Source organism: Osmia lignaria, chromosome 16 (genome assembly GCF_051020975.1).
Source record: "Osmia lignaria lignaria isolate PbOS001 chromosome 16, iyOsmLign1, whole genome shotgun sequence".
Taxonomy (NCBI): domain Eukaryota; kingdom Metazoa; phylum Arthropoda; class Insecta; order Hymenoptera; family Megachilidae; genus Osmia; species Osmia lignaria.
In genome coordinates, this window is record NC_135047.1 from 7,714,339 (window position 1) to 7,733,654 (window position 19,316).

The 19,316-nt window shown below is 39.0% G+C and overlaps 1 protein-coding gene across 6 annotated transcripts; it reads left to right on the plus strand.

Moving 5' to 3' along the window:
• Positions 1-193: 193 nt before the first annotated feature.
• Dhc64C (dynein heavy chain, cytoplasmic) lies at positions 194-18,749 on the plus strand. Of its 6 annotated transcripts, none has more exons than XM_034317249.2 (22): positions 194-645; positions 1,050-2,662; positions 2,743-2,878; positions 2,948-3,321; positions 3,560-3,595; positions 4,053-4,124; positions 4,200-7,550; positions 7,620-8,014; positions 8,074-8,384; positions 8,457-8,545; positions 8,738-8,767; positions 8,906-10,052; positions 10,136-10,631; positions 10,706-11,321; positions 11,407-12,201; positions 12,275-12,476; positions 12,620-12,815; positions 13,856-13,973; positions 14,044-14,415; positions 14,499-17,261; positions 17,344-17,541; positions 17,619-18,749. In XM_034317249.2, exons 1-22 carry the CDS (start codon positions 402-404, stop codon positions 18,051-18,053), a joined length of 13,989 nt encoding a protein of 4,662 aa, XP_034173140.2. In that variant the 5' UTR covers positions 194-401; the 3' UTR covers positions 18,054-18,749. The 6 variants fall into 6 exon arrangements, with proteins under 6 accessions (XP_034173140.2, XP_034173139.2, XP_034173138.2 ...); XM_034317248.2 differs by lacking the exon at positions 12,620-12,815 and adding an exon at positions 13,287-13,485 and having other exon boundaries at positions 196-645; positions 1,053-2,662; XM_034317247.2 differs by lacking the exon at positions 12,620-12,815 and adding an exon at positions 13,287-13,485 and having other exon boundaries at positions 198-645.
• Positions 18,750-19,316: the final 567 nt, after the last annotated feature.

Below are 19,316 nucleotides of genomic sequence, written 5' to 3' on the forward strand. Positions count from 1 at the left end.
ACTGCGAAAAGACCAGTTTTCGTTCTTTTGTGCGCATCTTCGCCCTGATTGGCGATACTCTCAAACGAAGTGAAAAGCGATTGGCGGAGAGCTCGCTGCGTTCCCCCACCATCTTCCAACCTGCGCGTCGCAGTTATGGACTCTAGTGAGCTGCGGTATACATAAAAATGTGTAATCATATTGAACTGAAGCAACATGAAAACTAGCCAAAGTAATGGATAAAATAGGTAGCAAGAAAATGGCGTCATTGCTAGCGAATCGTTACAGTTTGTAATACTTGTGCGCTGTAGTCTATGCCTGCTGTAGCTCGTCATCATTCGTCTGACAGCTCATCCAAGAGCGGGGATCGGCCGATCACCCGCTCAAAATCTTAAAGATTTTGTGATACAGATTAACGTGGGATGGGTGACTCCTTGGACGGCTCCGGGGATGCGTCACCGGAGTCTCAGATTGTTACAGTCGTAGACTATTGGGCGTTTGCTAATTATTTAAAAAAGATCGTAACGGTCCTTCTACCCGATGAAGATGTGGTACCATCCCCCTTCAATTCCGCACTCGAAAATACAACCAATCAAGAATGTATAAAAAAATTCTTAAGTGACCCACAAGTGTGGGCACTTACTATACAAAGGAGTTCTACTAAAGGTATGTAAATTGATTAGATATAAATCAATTCGTTTAGTAGTGCGAATTTTGCACTCTGCCCTCTTCTGATATCCTCCATTGCAGCCTTTCGATACAACGGTACATTAAGCCGCAACAGGAAACGTATCCTGAAAATTAATGCGACGTTTGTCGTTGCATTTCAATTTGTTCCAAATATGACTCACTTCTGAATATAATCGATACATGTAACAGCATTATTACGTTGTTTCTCGTTTATACTTTTTTACTTATACATCTGTTTATTTCAAGTACATGCCGGTATGCGTTATATCGTATTGGTTACGCTTTTATTTCCATAATTATTAAATTGAATTATTTATACTGTAAATACAAAAAGAATAAAACTTAAATCATTTGTTACATCTTGATTTATTATTTTCCAGAAGAAGATAACAATGAAGCAGACGAAGAAAAAGAAAATGTTTCTTTCTACATCTCAAATGAAATTCATTTCAGTAGTCCAAAAATGGCCTCCTTAGTTCTAACAAAGCGTGCAGCAGTAGTTGAAGCTGATAAGACTATCCATTCGCAATTGCGTATAGTCACTTTTTCTGATGGACCACCGTATGAAACGTTGCATGCGATAAGTAAAACCATGGCTCCATACTTTAAAAGCTATGTGAAAGAAACAGGTCGCGCGGATAGAGACGGTGATAAAATGGCACCATCTGTTGAAAAGAAAATAGCAGAATTGGAAATGGGTTTATTGCATTTGCAACAAAACATAGACATCCCTGAAATTTCATTACAAATTCATCCTATTGTCGCGCAAATAATTAAACAATGCGCAGACGAAAATCGCAAGCCCAAAGTTGCTGACTTTGGCGATAAAGTCGAAGATTCAACGTTCTTGAATCAGCTACAGAATGGTGTGAACAGATGGATAAAGGAAATTCAGAAGGTTACAAAATTAAATCGCGATCCAGAATCAGGTACTGCTCTGCAAGAAATTTCTTTCTGGTTAAATTTAGAAAGAGCCCTACATCGAATACAAGAAAAACGGGAGAGTATCGAAATTTCTTTGACTCTGGATATACTTAAACATGGTAAAAGATTCCATGCAACGGTTAGTTTTGACACAGATACTGGCCTACAGCAAGCCTTAGCTACTGTCAATGATTACAACCCATTAATGAAAGATTTTCCGATCAATGATCTATTGTCAGCTACCGAACTCGAGAGAATACGTACTAGCGTTCAACAAATCTTTATGCACCTGAGAAAGATAAGAAGCACAAAATATCCTATTCAAAGGGTATTGAGACTGATAGAAGCTATTTCCAGAGATTTAGGACAGCAGCTTCTTAAAGTGCTGGGCACAAGAAGATTGATGCACATTCCATTTGATGAATTTGAGAAAGTCATGAGACAGTGTTTTGAAGTATTTAATACCTGGGATGATGAATATGAAAAATTAACTGGATTGTTAAGGGATATCGTTAAGAAGAAGCGTGAAGAACATATGAAGATGGTATGGAGGGTTTCACCGGCGCATAAGAAATTACAAACTAAAATGGAACATATGCGACATTTCCGTCGACAGCACGAACAGCTCAGAACAGTTATTGTTCGTGTACTTAGACCCACCGTTCGGCAAAATAATAATAATGCCGCGATGGAGAATCCAGATAACGACAATGTAAAGGTTGAATTTGCTTTAGATACAGCGGATGCAAACGCTATCAGCGAAGTTAATTTAGCCTATGAGAACGTAAAAGAAATTGATTGTCTTGATATCACTAAAGAAGGTCTCGAATCTTGGAAAGCTGCTGTTCATAGGTATGAAGAACGTATCGAAAGAGTCGAAGCAAGAATCACGGCACATCTCCGAGATCAGTTGGGTACTGCAAAGAATGCGAATGAAATGTTTAGAATCTTTTCTCGCTTTAATGCCCTTTTCGTAAGACCTCATATTCGAGGCGCTATTAGAGAATATCAAACACAGTTGATTCAAAGAGTAAAAGATGATATCGAAGCTTTACACGAAAAGTTTAAGGTATGATCAGCATTTTTAATTTCATCTAATGATTTTACGAGTATCTATAAAAAGAATAATTAATCGTATTATTGATCCAGGTTCAATATGCGCAAAGTAAATGCTGCAGGATGAGTACAGTCAGAGATTTGCCACCTGTTGCCGGTTCTATTATTTGGGTTAAACAGATAGATTATCAACTCACAATGTACTTAAAACGCGTTGAAGATGTCTTAGGTAAATATGAAAATTTCATAAATTTTGTAACAAAGATTAATGAATTTTTCATTTACTCTTGTTTTGTAGGAAAAGGATGGGAAAGTCACATCGAAGGACAGAAATTGAAAGCAGATGGAGATAGTTTCCGCATGAAATTATCGACTCAGGAAATTTTCGATGACTGGGCACGTAAAGTACAACAAAGAAATCTCGGCGTTACCGGGAGGATTTTTACGATAGATAACGTACGATCACGAACAGGCCGTGGCAATGTATTGAAACTGAAAGTGAATTTCCTTCCCGAGATCATTACATTGTCGAAGGAAGTAAGAAATCTGAGAAATCTTGGCTTTCGTGTACCACTTCCAATCGTGAACAAAGCGCACCAGGCCAATCAATTGTATCCCTTTGCGATCAGTTTGATCGAGAGCATCAGAACTTACGAAAGAACACTGGAAAAGGTATTATTTCGTGATATTTAACAATTTATGATTACAATTTATGATTTCAAAAATTGGTGCAATGATTTTAAAGGATTTTTTTTTTCATTACGTTTTACGACTACTTTCTTATAACATAAGCAGTTTTAAATTTTTAAGTACGAATGAGGGAATAGATACGATAGGGAATAGAGCCAGGTTAAAGGTACATATTAGTAATGCTGATATTTCTAATTCCTTGGATCTCCAATATTTTTAGCTTACCAATCGGAGTCCTCACTGCCCCGCACTGAAGGTAGTCATGTATGATGCTTTCAGGAGTTATGCATCTTGCCTATATTTGCAAATTATTATTGTATGCCTGCTTAGCTCTTGTAGAAAAATGTGTACTGCAAGATGATACGATTTTATTTTAGTAAATTGAACGGTTGACAGAAATTAGTATAAAATCGATAACAGTATGAGTAGGAGAATCGTAAGGATGCGCGAGAATTCGTCCGCGCATTCAAAAGTTGCTTGTACTTGATATGATAATATTTTATATTTCTCCTTTTCTGTAATACTTCGGGCGCAAATAAAAATTATCATATGATTTCTTAGCATCAGCTATGAACATGTAAAACTTTTGTTTGCATTTACTTTTGACTGTATATTATTGAATGATAAGTCGTAATTTATGTCGTAAAATTGTATTGATATTGTGAAAGATAGAATTGTGTTGAACGATACTTCATCATTTATTTTCTTCCTAGATCGAAGATAAGGCCAGTATTATACCGTTGGTGGCCGGAATGCGAAATGACGTATTATCGCTTATTTCTGAAGTAAGTTTCAATCGTATCACAAGTTTCTTCAGTCGTAAGTTTCATCTTAATACCTTGATTTTTTTTTCAACTTAGGGAATCGCTTTGATTTGGGAGAGTTATAAATTGGATCAGTACGTGCAACGTCTTTCCGATGCTGTTGTTTCGTTCCAAGAAAAGGTTGAAGATCTCGTAGTGGTTGAAGAACAATTGGACGTCGACGTTCGGTCTCTTGAAACATGCCCGTATTCGGCAAACACGTTTGCTGATATTCTTTCGAAAATTCAGAAAGCTGTAGACGAATTGTCCTTGAAAAATTATTCAAATCTAACGATATGGGTGTCTAGACTCGACGAAGAAGTGGAAAAGAACTTAGCAGCTAGATTAGAAGCTGGGATAAAAGCTTGGACCGACGCGCTTACTGGTCAAAAGAAAGAAGTGGACGTGAGTATGGACACAGACGCACCATCTCATCCCACTCATAAACCTGGTGGCGATCCGATTATTCAGCATCAAATTCACGAAGTTCGTATAACAAATCAAACAATGTATTTATATCCGAGTATCGAGGACGCAAGATTCCAAATAATGCAGCAATTATTTGCATGGCAAGCCATTGTCACTTCTCAAGTTCGACTTCAAAGTTCAAGATATCAAGTTGGTTTAGATAAACTCGAATCGGGTACTTACAGAAATTTACTTACAAAATTACCTACTGGAAAACAGCCTTTGGAGGCAGCGTACGAAGCCGTTGAATCGAAAATGAAAGATGTTGCCGATTATGTAGATCAGTGGCTACGTTATCAAGCTCTCTGGGATTTGCAACCGGATAATTTATATGGTAAATTAGGAGAAAATATAAACTTGTGGATGAAATGTTTAAATGATATCAAGAAAAGTAGAACAACATTCGACACATCGGATACCAGGCGCGAGTTCGGTCCTGTTATTATCGACTTTGCGAAAGTACAAAGTAAAGTGTCTTTAAAATACGATTCATGGCACAAAGAAACTTTGGGTAAATTCGGTACACTTCTTGGTAACGAAATGGCAAGTTTCCATGTACAAGTATCAAAATCCAGGAGCGATTTGGAACAACAATCTATCGAAGCTGCTAGTACTTCGGATGCTGTTGGATTTATAACTTACGTCCAATCTTTGAAACGTAAAATGAAAGTTTGGGAGAAACAAGTTGACATATATCGCGAGGGTCAGAGAATACTGGAGCGTCAAAGATTCCAATTTCCATCATCCTGGCTTCATGTGGATAATATAGAAGGAGAATGGGGTGCATTTAATGAAATAATTAAGAGGAAAGACACGAGTATACAAACACAAGTTGCTTCGTTGCAAATGAAAATTGTTGCCGAAGATAAAGCGGTTGAAATAAGAACTACCGATTTCTTAAGCGATTGGGAAAGAGGGAAGCCAGTCGAGGGTCATCTGCGACCAGACGATGCGTTGCAACAGCTGCATCTGTTTGAAAGCAAGTTCGCCAGATTGAAAGAAGAAAGGGACAATGTAGCGAAAGCTAAAGAAGCTTTAGAATTGCAAGAACCGGGCGGGGTGTCCACTAGCGAAGATAGAATGCAAGTGGTATTCGAAGAACTTCAGGATTTGAGAGGAGTTTGGTCAGAATTATCAAAAATATGGGCGCAGATCGATGAAACGCGAGAGAAACCTTGGTTGTCCGTTCAGCCGAGAAAATTACGTCAACAACTAGACGCAATGATGGCACAATTGAAAGAATTACCAGCCAGACTGAGACAATATTCCTCGTATGAATATGTTAAGAAAATGTTACAAAGTTATACAAAAGTTAACATGTTAATTGTGGAATTAAAGTCTGATGCTTTGAAAGAGAGGCATTGGAAACAATTGACAAAGCAACTTCGAGTAAACTGGGTACTAAGCGAACTTACTCTTGGTCAAGTTTGGGACGTTAATCTTCAGAAAAACGAAGGAATAGTAAAAGACATCATCCTTGTTGCTCAAGGTGAAATGGCACTCGAAGAATTCTTAAAACAAGTCCGAGAATCTTGGCAAACGTACGAATTGGATTTAATAAATTATCAAAACAAGTGTAGATTGATCCGCGGTTGGGATGATCTCTTTAACAAAGTTAAAGAACACATCAATTCAGTCGCTGCTATGAAACTATCACCTTATTACAAAGTATTTGAAGAAGAAGCATTAACTTGGGAAGAAAAATTAAACAGGATCAACGCGTTATTCGATGTATGGATTGATGTTCAGAGGCGTTGGGTTTACCTAGAAGGCATTTTTTCAGGAAGTGCTGACATTAAAACATTGCTACCCGTTGAAACATCTCGCTTCCAAAGTATCAGTTCAGAGTTTCTGGGTTTAATGAAAAAGGTATCGAAATCTCCGATGGTGATGGACGTTTTAAATATTCCTGGCGTACAGAGGGCACTCGAACGTTTAGCTGATTTACTTGGAAAGATACAGAAAGCTTTGGGAGAGTATCTCGAGAGGGAACGCACATCGTTTCCACGATTTTATTTCGTAGGAGATGAAGATCTGTTAGAAATAATTGGTAACAGTAAAAACATTGCAAGATTACAAAAACACTTTAAAAAGATGTTCGCTGGTGTAGCAGCTATTCTCTTAAACGAAGATAACACCGTTATCACCGGTATAGCTTCTCGCGAAGGGGAAGAAGTGCTTTTCCAAAACCCAGTATCTACCGTTGATCATCCGAAGATCAACGAATGGTTGACTCTTGTGGAAAAAGAAATGAGAGTTACATTGGCATCGAGTCTCGCAAGAGCAGTACAAGACATCAAACAATTCAAAGATGGAAATATTAATCCTCAAGCATTTATGACATGGTGTGATAATTATCAAGCTCAAATTATAGTTCTGGCTGCTCAGATTTTATGGTCAGAAGACGTTGAAGCTGCTCTGCACGAAGCACAGAACGATCCAAGTAAAAACCCCTTGGAAAGAGTGTTGCTTCAAGTTGAAGGTACATTAAATGTTTTAGCAGACTCTGTTCTTCAAGAACAGCCTGCTTTAAGGAGGAAGAAGTTAGAACATTTAATCAACGAATTTGTACATAAACGCACGGTAACAAGGAGATTAATTGCGAATAAAGTTTCCAATCCAAAAGCATTTGAATGGCTATGCGAGATGAGATTTTACTTCGACCCAAGGCAAACTGAAGTTTTGCAGCAACTTACAATACACATGGCAAACGCGAAATTCTTTTATGGATTTGAATACTTGGGTGTCCAAGATAGATTGGTTCAAACACCATTGACAGATAGGTGCTATTTAACTATGACTCAGGCTTTGGAAGCTCGTCTAGGTGGTTCTCCGTTCGGGCCAGCTGGTACAGGAAAAACTGAATCGGTGAAAGCTCTGGGTCATCAACTGGGAAGATTTGTGTTGGTGTTTAATTGCGATGAAACATTCGACTTCCAGGTAAACGATAATTACAGTTATGATCATACGATATCAATAAAATATATTAATCATTAATGTATTTTTCAGGCCATGGGTCGTATCTTTGTTGGCCTTTGTCAAGTCGGAGCATGGGGTTGCTTTGACGAATTTAATCGTCTAGAAGAGCGTATGCTTTCCGCTGTTTCACAACAAGTGCAAACCATTCAAGAAGCGTTGAAGAGTCAAATGGAAGGGAAGAAGGAAGGAATGCTTTGCGTAGAGTTGGTTGGAAAACAAGTCAAAGTATCAACAGATATGGCGATCTTTATTACCATGAACCCAGGTTATGCTGGACGATCGAATCTTCCTGATAATTTGAAGAAACTATTTAGATCTTTAGCTATGACTACTCCAGATAGACAGCTAATTGCTGAGGTCATGCTCTTTAGCCAAGGATTTAGATCTGCTGAAAAATTAGCTTGCAAGATTGTACCATTCTTCAAGTAAGTTTCCTAAATTTATTTGCTTCATATACATTTCCATTAAACGCATATTTTTACAGATTATGCGACGAACAACTTTCTAATCAGTCCCATTATGATTTTGGTCTTCGAGCACTTAAATCTGTACTTATATCTGCTGGTAATGTAAAACGCGATCGTATCCAAAAAATTAAGGAAGGTATGCACAGCCGTGGCGAGACTAACATCGACGAAGCTTCAATCGCCGAGAATTTACCAGAACAAGAAATTCTTATTCAATCCGTTTGCGAAACCATGGTACCGAAATTAGTCGCTGAAGATATTCCATTGCTGTTCAGCTTGTTGAACGATGTATTCCCGAATGTAGACTACTATCTCGCTGAAATGAAAGGTAATCCTTTACGTTATATTTTTACACCTTTGCATTTCACCAATCTCATTTTTTTCTAAAAATTGTTTACAGGACTGAAAGAGCAGATCAGGAAGGTATGCATGGAAGAATATCTTGTGTGCGGCGAAGGTGACGAACCAGGAGGAGTATGGCAAGAAAAGGTAAATGTATACCATATCATCGCGCATTGTACATACATATTCGTCATTTGCATTAGCTCGTCATTACATTGTTAGAGATAGTATCATAGAGAAGGGTAGATTAAATCAAGAGATGCAAAATTTGTTTCTTCTGAAAATGTTTTATGTAATATAGATAATATATTATTCATTGTTTATCATATGCACTCTCAGGGAATTGTCTGTGAGACCTGGGTAGAAAAGGTGAGACAAACCAAACTGATCAGCATTGCATGACCTGTACCTTTTCATTTCATAGATGGTTCTCCGTCTCGTAAATTCGCATGATTGTCGCACGATTTTGTTTCGATATTGGTTGTAATTTTAATATTTCTAACATAGGTACTTCAACTTTATCAAATTTGTAATCTAAATCATGGATTGATGATGGTCGGGCCAAGCGGTTCCGGAAAAACAACGGCGTGGAAAGTGCTTTTGAAAGCATTGGAAAGATACGAAGGAGTGGAGGGTGTCGCACACGTGATCGATCCTAAAGCTATCAGCAAGGAAACATTGTACGGCGTGTTGGATCCAAATACACGGGAATGGACGGATGGTCTTTTCACGCATATTCTTAGAAAGATCATAGACAATGTAAGAGGGGAAATTAACAAACGACAATGGATTATATTCGATGGCGACGTTGATCCAGAATGGGTTGAAAACCTGAATTCAGTACTGGACGATAACAAATTGCTCACGTTGCCGAACGGCGAACGTTTGAGTTTACCACCAAATGTCAGAGTTATGTTCGAAGTACAGGATCTAAAATATGCTACGTTAGCTACAGTTTCCCGTTGCGGTATGGTCTGGTTCTCCGAAGATGTGCTTTCAACAGAAATGATATTTGAGAACTACATGCTACGTTTGGAGAACATCCCACTGGAAGACGGAGAGGAAGACAATCTTAGCAAAAAGGCAGCAGAAAAAGATGATACTTTGTCCCCTGCATTGTCAGTGCAACGAGAAGTTGTTAGCATTTTACAAAGCTATTTCGCTCCGGATGGACTGGTAGTAAGATGCTTGGAGTATGCCATGAAACAAGAACATATAATGGACTTCACGCGTTTACGAGCATTAAGCTCTTTATTCTCCATGCTGAATCAAGCTGTACGCAATGTTTTACAATATAATCATTCGCACACCGATTTTCCTTTGCCAAGCGAGCAACTGGAACGTTATATGCCAAAGTGTTTAGTGTACGCGTTACTGTGGAGTTTCGCAGGAGATGCGAAATTAAAAGTTCGATCCGATTTAGGAGATTTCGTTAGGTCCATCACAACTGTACCTCTACCAACGCAAAGCAATATACCTATCATTGATTTCGAAGTCAGCATTCATGGTGAATGGTTACCTTGGAGTAATAAAGTTCCACAGATCGAGGTAGAAACGCACAAGGTCGCCAGTCCTGACATCGTTGTACCTACATTGGACACTGTAAGACACGAGAGTCTACTTTACACGTGGCTGGCAGAGCACAAACCAATTGGTAACGTTATTATATTATTATATAAATAATAATGAAAATTGTATTATGGACTTATGCAACAATATAATGTATCTTTTTTATAGTACTTTGCGGACCACCGGGATCCGGTAAAACCATGACTCTCTTCTCCGCCTTACGAGCTTTACCCGACATGGAGGTTGTTGGTCTTAACTTTTCATCGGCTACTACACCGGAGCTGCTGCTCAAAACTTTCGATCATTATTGTGAATATCGTAAGACACCAAACGGTGTTGTACTTTCTCCGGTGCAATTGGGCAAATGGCTGGTCCTATTCTGTGACGAAATCAATTTACCTGATATGGACAATTATGGAACGCAGCGTGTAATTTCATTCCTGAGACAATTAGTAGAGCACAGAGGATTCTATAGAACGAGCGATCAAGCATGGGTTACTTTGGAAAGAATCCAGTTCGTTGGTGCTTGCAATCCTCCAACAGATCCGGGTAGAAAACCTCTTAGCCATAGATTCCTGCGGCACGTTCCAGTGATCTATGTCGATTATCCTGGAGAAACATCTTTGAAACAAATCTATGGAACCTTCACGCGAGCTATGCTTAGGTATGAACAACATTAAAAATATTGAAAACTTTTTCAATCCACCGCTAAACCATTTCAATTGAAAATTATTACAGGTTAACACCTTCCTTGCGAGGCTACGCGGAACCATTAACAAACGCAATGGTAGAATTTTACTTGGCTTCGCAAGAAAGATTTACTCAAGATATGCAACCGCACTATGTTTATTCTCCTCGTGAAATGACTCGATGGGTGCGTGGAATCTGTGAAGCTATAAGACCTCTCGATAATTTGTCGGTCGAAGGTCTAGTGCGTTTGTGGGCACACGAAGCTCTTCGCCTCTTCCAGGACAGACTCGTGGAAGATTCTGAGAGAACTTGGACCAATAAGAATATAGATACCGTTGCCATGAAACACTTTATGAGCGTTGACAACGAGAAAGCACTAGCTAGACCTATCTTATATAGCAATTGGTTATCTAAAGATTATGTACCAGTTAATAGACAAGAATTAAGAGACTACGTTAGAGCAAGATTGAAAGTATTTTATGAAGAAGAACTGGACGTTCCTTTGGTGCTGTTTGACGAAGTACTTGAACATGTTCTGCGGATTGACAGAATTTTCCGACAGCCTCAGGGACACTTGTTGCTTATCGGTGTTTCTGGAGCTGGCAAGACAACTCTGTCTCGATTCGTTGCATGGATGAACGGTTTATCCATATTCCAAATAAAGGTATACATTTATTACTTTTATCCGTTTATCTGTAAACCAGTGGATTTATAATTAAATTCAATGCACATTTATTTTATCCAAAAAGGTTCACAACAAATACACTGGGGAAGATTTTGACGAGGATTTGCGTCAAGTATTAAGGCGATCTGGTTGTAAAGATGAAAAAATTGCATTCATACTTGATGAATCTAACGTATTAGATTCCGGTTTCCTCGAACGTATGAATACTTTACTTGCCAACGGTGAAGTGCCTGGTTTATTCGAAGGTGATGAATATACAACGCTGATGACACAATGTAAGGAAGGAGCACAGCGTGAGGGTCTCATGTTGGATTCTAATGAAGAATTATATAAATGGTTCACTGGTCAAGTGATGAAGAATTTGCACGTCGTATTCACCATGAATCCTAGTACGGATGGACTTAAAGACCGAGCTGCAACGTCACCTGCATTATTCAATAGATGCGTGTTGAATTGGTTTGGCGATTGGTCAGACAACGCACTTTTCCAAGTTGGCAAGGAGTTTACCAGTCGGGTAGATTTGGAAAAACCTTCGTGGAAATGTCCGGATTTCTTCCCCTCTGTTTGCTCTTTAATTCCAGCGCAACCCTCGCATAGAGATGCTGTAATTAATGCGTGTGTATACGTGCACCAAACTTTGCACAAAGCCAATGCTAGACTTGCGAAACGAGGCAGTAGAACCATGGCTATCACTCCGCGTCATTATCTAGACTTTATCAATCATTTCGTGAAACTTTATCAAGAGAAGAGAAGCGATTTGGAAGAGCAACAGTTGCATCTAAACGTTGGTTTAAGTAAAATCGCTGAAACTGTAGAGCAAGTGGAAGAAATGCAGAAGAGTTTGGCTATAAAATCTCAGGTAAGATAGTTATCCGAGATATATTCTTTCCCCTTAAGAACAAGTTTCTCAAAAATGTGAACTTTATTCATAGGAATTACACGCAAAGAACGAAGCTGCAAATGCAAAACTGCGTCAAATGGTTAAGGATCAGCAGGAAGCAGAGAAAAAGAAGGTCCAAAGTCAAGAGATTCAGCAACAATTGGCGATACAAACAGTTGCTATTAATCAAAAGAGAGACGATGTTATGGCAGATCTGGCACAAGTTGAACCAGCTGTCATCGATGCACAGAACGGTAGGTATCATTTATGTTTCAATTATTTAATCATTGTAACGATTGCAAGTGATAAATAATTGCAATCGTTGCTCGCTTGTTTCATTTTAACCGCGTAAAACGTGTATCGCACCATGCGCTGAAACGGTTTGCAATGAGTATAGCTGTCAAGGGGATTAAGCGGCAGTATCTTGTCGAAATTCGATCGATGGCAAATCCTCCCAGCATTGTAAAGCTGGCTTTAGAATCTATATGCTTGTTACTTGAGGAAAATGCTACCGATTGGAAACAGATTCGCACTACCATTATGAAGGATAGTTTCATACCGACCATCGTCAACTTCAACACGGAGAACATCACGTAAGGAAATGATTATGGGTCTGCTGAATGTTCAATATTCGCGTGGGAATTTACCAAAGGCAGAAACGATACTATAACCGCTTGACATATATGTTATGTCTTTTTGGCTGAACACAGTATACTCACTTACGTACAACAAAAACGTTCTTATATGTCACCTGCATTAATTATTGTCAAAAAAGAATGTTTTATAATCAGTCACTATTAAACTAGTCATTATATACTTATAGAGAAAAGAAATATAAGAACGTGACGTGATACGTAAATACTGTATGTGTTACTGTAAATAAAACACGTCGTGTCTTCTGATCTTTCTAACTTTATACAGGTGAACGAAATATGTATAATGCGCAGCCTGTTGCTGAGCTTTTTTTCTCTTATAACAGTGTCATATAACTTATCTAATTTTGCACATGCCTGCACCTATTATTTTTCTCTGTACTATACAAAGTCGTTTCGTTTTTCGTATAGCGGTGAAATCGATAAAGAAACAACATTTAGTCGAAGTTCGGTCCATGGCGAATCCGCCGGCGATCGTGAAGGTTGCGTTGGAGTCTATCTGCTTATTGCTCGGTGAAAATGCCAGTGATTGGAAATCTATCCGCGCTGTCATCATGAGAGACAATTTTATCAATACTATTGTCTCTAATTTCAGTACCGAGGATATTACGTAAGCATGCATTCACTGTTTGTTTTTCCCTTTTAATGAACAATATGATAGTTCGAGCGAGGGATCAGCGAACACGGTTCGTTGATACAACAGATCAACATTTTAATTGAAGAAAGAAAAGTGTATTACTAATACCCCGTTGTATGTATGTACAACTAATCTCTGTGCTTGCTGATCTCAAATTTAAATAGATGTCCAATATTATTCACAAAGCACAGCTATTACCTAAGAGCATGTGAACGAACATTGACAAATTTGTTACTAACAAAAATTACGTGTATAATACAGATCACTAAAATGTTTATCTATAACTAAACATATCTAATCGTTAAGATTACAGTATTAATTGTATTATTAAATATTCGTTTAGCGATGAGGTGAGAGAAAAAATGAAGAGTCGGTACTTGAGCAATCCCGACTATAATTTTGAGAAAGTTAATAGAGCTAGTATGGCTTGCGGTCCTCTCGTTAAATGGGCTACTGCACAGGTAAGTAAACTTAAGGTAACATGTAAATACATCATTTTAAGAAGTTATTAACTATTTGTTAAATTTTTAGATCGAATACGCAGACATGTTGAAGCGAGTAGAGCCCCTTAGGGACGAGCTCCACTCGTTAGAACGACAAGCTGAAACAAACATGCAAAAGGGCGAGGAAGTAAAGAATTTGATCGCTCAATTAGAGCAAAGTATAGCTTCCTACAAAGAAGAATACGCTCAGTTGATATCACAAGCGCAAGCTATTAAAGCAGACTTGGAAAGCGTACAGGCCAAAGTGGATCGTTCTATTGCTTTATTGAAATCTTTGGTGATTGAGAGAGAACGATGGGAAGCAACTAGTGAAACGTTTAAGAGTCAAATGTCTACGATCATCGGAGATGTTCTGTTGTCATCTGCTTTCTTAGCCTATGCTGGATACTTCGATCAACATGTAACTTATTCCTTAAAAAGCTCAGTATTTTTACTTTTCTGAAACACAATTAATGATGTGAATATTTTTTTCCTTTTTTCCAGTATCGACAAAACTTGTTCAGTACTTGGTGTCAACATTTGCAACACGCAAATCTACAATTCAGACCTGACATAGCAAGGACAGAGTATCTTTCAAATCCTGATGAACGTCTAAGATGGCAGGCCAATGCTTTACCCACAGATGATCTTTGCACGGAGAATGCAATCATGTTGAAACGGTTTAACAGATATCCATTGATCATCGATCCATCCGGACAAGCGACAGAGTTTATATTGAACGAATTTAAAGACCGAAAGATTACGAAAACGAGCTTCTTAGACGACTCGTTTAGGAAGAACCTGGAGAGTGCTTTGCGGTTTGGTAATCCGTTATTGGTACAAGACGTGGAAAATTATGACCCAATATTGAATCCTGTTTTAAACAGAGAATTGAGGAGAACAGGTGGACGCGTGTTAATCACTCTTGGAGATCAGGATATCGATCTTTCACCGTCTTTTGTAATCTTCTTGTCCACCAGAGATCCAACGGTAGAATTCCCGCCAGATATCTGCTCTCGCGTTACCTTCGTAAATTTCACCGTTACCAGGAGTTCTCTGCAAAGTCAATGTTTAAATCAAGTCTTAAAAGCCGAACGGCCGGATATTGACGAGAAGAGATCTGATCTGTTGAAGCTGCAAGGCGAATTCCACTTGAGATTGAGACAACTCGAGAAATCTTTGCTGCAAGCATTAAACGATGCCAAGGGAAAGATCCTCGACGATGATTCTGTGATAACTACGCTTGAAACTTTGAAACAGGAAGCAGCAGATATTAGTAAAAAGGTCGAAGAGACGGATAAAGTTATAGCAGAGATTGAAACGGTCTCTCAACAATATATGCCTTTGTCTCAAGCTTGTTCGAATATATATTTCACAATGGATAGTCTGAATCAAGTACACTTCTTGTACCAGTATTCTTTGAAAATGTTCTTGGACGTTTTCACCTCCGTTTTGTCTCAAAATCCAAGGCTAACGAATATAACGGAACACACGCAGAGACTATCAGTTATCACCAGCGATTTGTTCTCTGCTTGTTACGAACGCGTTGCTCGTGGAATGTTGCACACCGATAGATTAACGTTTGCATTATTACTATGCAGGATACACCTGAAGGGTATCGCCACGGAATCCACTTACGACAGTGAATTTACATTCTTCTTGCGAGGAAAGGAAGGCGTGCTAAACATTCGTGGACCTATCGCTCCTAATTTAAGCTCCGAACAACAAGAAGCCATGATGCGATTAAGCCTTAGACTACCAGCTTTCAAGAAGCTAGCCGAAAAGGTTCAAGAAAATACAGAATTCAACTCGTGGCTGCAATCACCTACTCCTGAGACGTGTGTGCCAAAACTTTGGGACGAAGAGAAACCGTTGACGCCAACAGGAACAGCCATGCATCAGTTGCTGATCATTCAAGCATTCAGACCGGATCGTGTGATAGCTGCTGCTACGTTAGTCGTTACTTCCGCCTTGGGAGAGACCTTCATGGCTGCTGCAGAATCAGAACTTGACTTTGCTTCTGTCGTTGAGAACGAATTGAAATCCGCTGTGCCCGCTTTACTTTGCTCCGTGCCTGGCTTCGATGCTTCCGGCCGGGTCGATGATCTGGCAGCCGAGTCAGGCAAACAAATAGCCAGCATTGCGATAGGGTCCGCAGAAGGATTCAATCAAGCCGATAGAGCGATAAACATGGCTGTTAAAGCTGGCAGATGGGTATTACTGAAGAACGTGCATTTAGCACCGCAATGGTTGGTGCAACTTGAAAAGAAATTACACAGTTTACAACCGCATGCCAGCTTCAGACTGTTTCTAACCATGGAGATCAATCCAAAGGTACCGGTAAATCTACTTAGAGCTGGTAGAATATTCGTCTTCGAACCACCTCCTGGAATCCGAGCGAATTTATTGCGAACGTTCAGTACCGTGCCTGCATCGCGTATGATGAAGGCACCCAACGAAAGAGCCAGACTTTACTTCCTTTTGGCCTGGTTCCACGCTATTGTTCAAGAACGTCTTCGTTATGCACCTTTGGGATGGGCGAAACATTACGAGTTCAATGAAAGCGATTTAAGAGTAGCTTGCGACACTCTGGATACATGGATAGAGACTACTGCTATGGGCAGAACTAATCTACCCCCAGAGAAAGTGCCTTGGGATGCCTTGGTCACTCTGCTTTCTCAATGTATATACGGTGGCAAGATTGACAACGATTTCGATCAACGTCTGTTAGCATCGTTCCTTCGTAAACTCTTCACTCCACGATCTTTCGAAGCCGATTTTGCACTGGTCGCTAATATCGACGGTTTGCAAGCAAATCAAAGACACATCACCATGCCGGACGGTACCAGACGCGATCATTTCCTCAAGTGGATCGAGTCACTGACCGATAGACAGACACCTTCCTGGCTTGGTCTTCCAAACAACGCGGAGAAAGTTTTATTAACAACCAGGGGAACGGATCTGGTGTCGAAGTTGCTCAAGATGCAGCAACTAGAGGACGAGGACGAATTGGCGTACTCTAACGAAGAATCTTTGGATACACCTAGAGAAGCAGAGGCTGATGGTCGACCGTCTTGGATGAGAACGTTACATAATTCAGCCTCGACGTGGTTACAGTTACTTCCAAAGAATCTAGCAACACTTAAGAGAACTGTGGAGAACATCAAGGATCCGCTGTACAGATACTTTGAAAGAGAAGTTAACAGCGGTGCTAAATTACTGCAGGATGTAATTCATGATTTGGAAGATGTTGTTTTAATTTGTCAGGTATTCTATCAGTTAATTTACTTTCTGTTATTTGTAACACAAATATTATTATAAAATATGAACCGTTTATTTCTTGTTACAGGGTAAGAAGAAACAAACCAATTATCATAGAATCATGTTATCAGAGTTGGTGAAAGGTATTCTACCGGGTGGTTGGAGACGGTATACTGTACCAAGAGGATGTACCGTCATTCAATGGATAACAGATTTTAGCCACAGAGTATCGCAGTTGCAAGAAGTATCACGATTAGTATCTCAAGGAGGGGCTAAAGAAATCAAAGTTCGTCTGAAAAATCTCTTCGTTTATTTTTATTATTATTGCTTGTTCATCTACAACATAATACATGTCGTTTTCAGAGTTTCCCTGTTTGGCTTGGTGGATTGTTAAATCCTGAAGCATACGTCACGGCGACGAGACAATGTATAGCACAAGCTAACAGTTGGTCGCTCGAGGAACTTCAGCTGGATGTAACAATAGGAGACGGTGATAACATTGCAACGGACGATTGTTCGTTTGCTGTGACTGGTCTGAAATTACAAGGAGCACAGTGTAAGGATAATCAGCTGTATCTGACTTCGACCATAATGACCGATTTACCAGTTACCATGTTGAGGTGGATACGGTCTACCAGCGATGAAGTACGAAAAGGCAAATTGTCTTTACCCGTTTACCTAAACAGCACGCGTACCGAATTACTATTTACCGTTGATTTAAATATTGCTCCTAGTCAAGATCCTCACAGTTTTTACGAAAGGGGAGTCGCTGTTCTTACATCTACCGCTTTGAATTAATATTTTACGAATTAGCTAATTATACCGTCTTCGAAAGCAAGTCTTTTGAGCGCAATTTAACGTATAACGATATAAAATTACTTTGAAACAACTTAATATTGATAGAATCCACGGGTGGGCAAACGAATTTCTGATAGATAAGTACTTCATCTTTTCATAGTGTAAAGTTTCTTGGAGATATTTATTTATCTATTCATTTTTAATTATTTATGAAGCAACATTTTCAGGCATCCTGAACTTCGTTTAGCTAGACTAGTATCTTTTTCTTTTTAACGCTTTCAGTCGTGTAGTCGTTTGCCCGTGTCTCTTAACGTACTAAACAAATATATGATAAAGAAAATTATTTAATGCTTCAAATGGATTCTTTCTGCACAGCATTTTCTTCGTGCAATGAAATGAATTATTCTATTCTATGATTAGCATAATTGAAAATGATGCAAGACATCTGTTTAAAAGTCGATGTTTCGATTACGAGATTGTAACATATATAGTTTATTTAGTTTTGTATACGTTCAAAATTGAAACATTGCTTTCTGTAACAAAGTTGCATTACGTTTGCTTACGTGTAAGTACTAAAGTACTATAGAATTTACGTTACTTGAATGGCATCTAATAATGAAAGAAAGAAACTTATTACGCGCTATATAGGCATTACTAAAAAAAAAAAAAAATATAAAGGGAAAAATCATTTTAAATGCTCCGTACTTTTTTTTGTACTTTGTTTTTGCGACCAATAAAAAAAAAAAGTAGTAACATATATTTCTGTAACTGTGCGATATTAAATATAATATTAATATTTAAAAGGTTTGAAGGATTTATTCTTATTTGAGTGATAGTCTGCATATCGACATGGCATTTGGGGTGTTAGGGACCCCGAAGCACCAGTGACACTGTGGGCATCGACCTATCATCTTGGGGTATTAGGGACCCCGAAGTATCGGTACTGTATACCGACATTATGGCATCCGGGGTATCAGGGACCCCGATGCATCAGTAGCGCTCTCTGTATACCAATCTAATATCATCTTGGGGTTTTAGGGACCCCGAAGAGCTGGTGGCGCTCTCTGGATACCAACTACCATCTTGGGGTGCTAGAGACCCCGAAATACCGGTGATACTCTACATATCGACATTATGGCGTCAGGGACAACGAACAACCGCTGATTCTGTATACCAAAATCATCCTGAGGTAACCTCTGTAAGTAACTTTTGACTCCGACTATTTATTGAAATCAGGTGTTATAAAAGTAATGGAGAAATTTA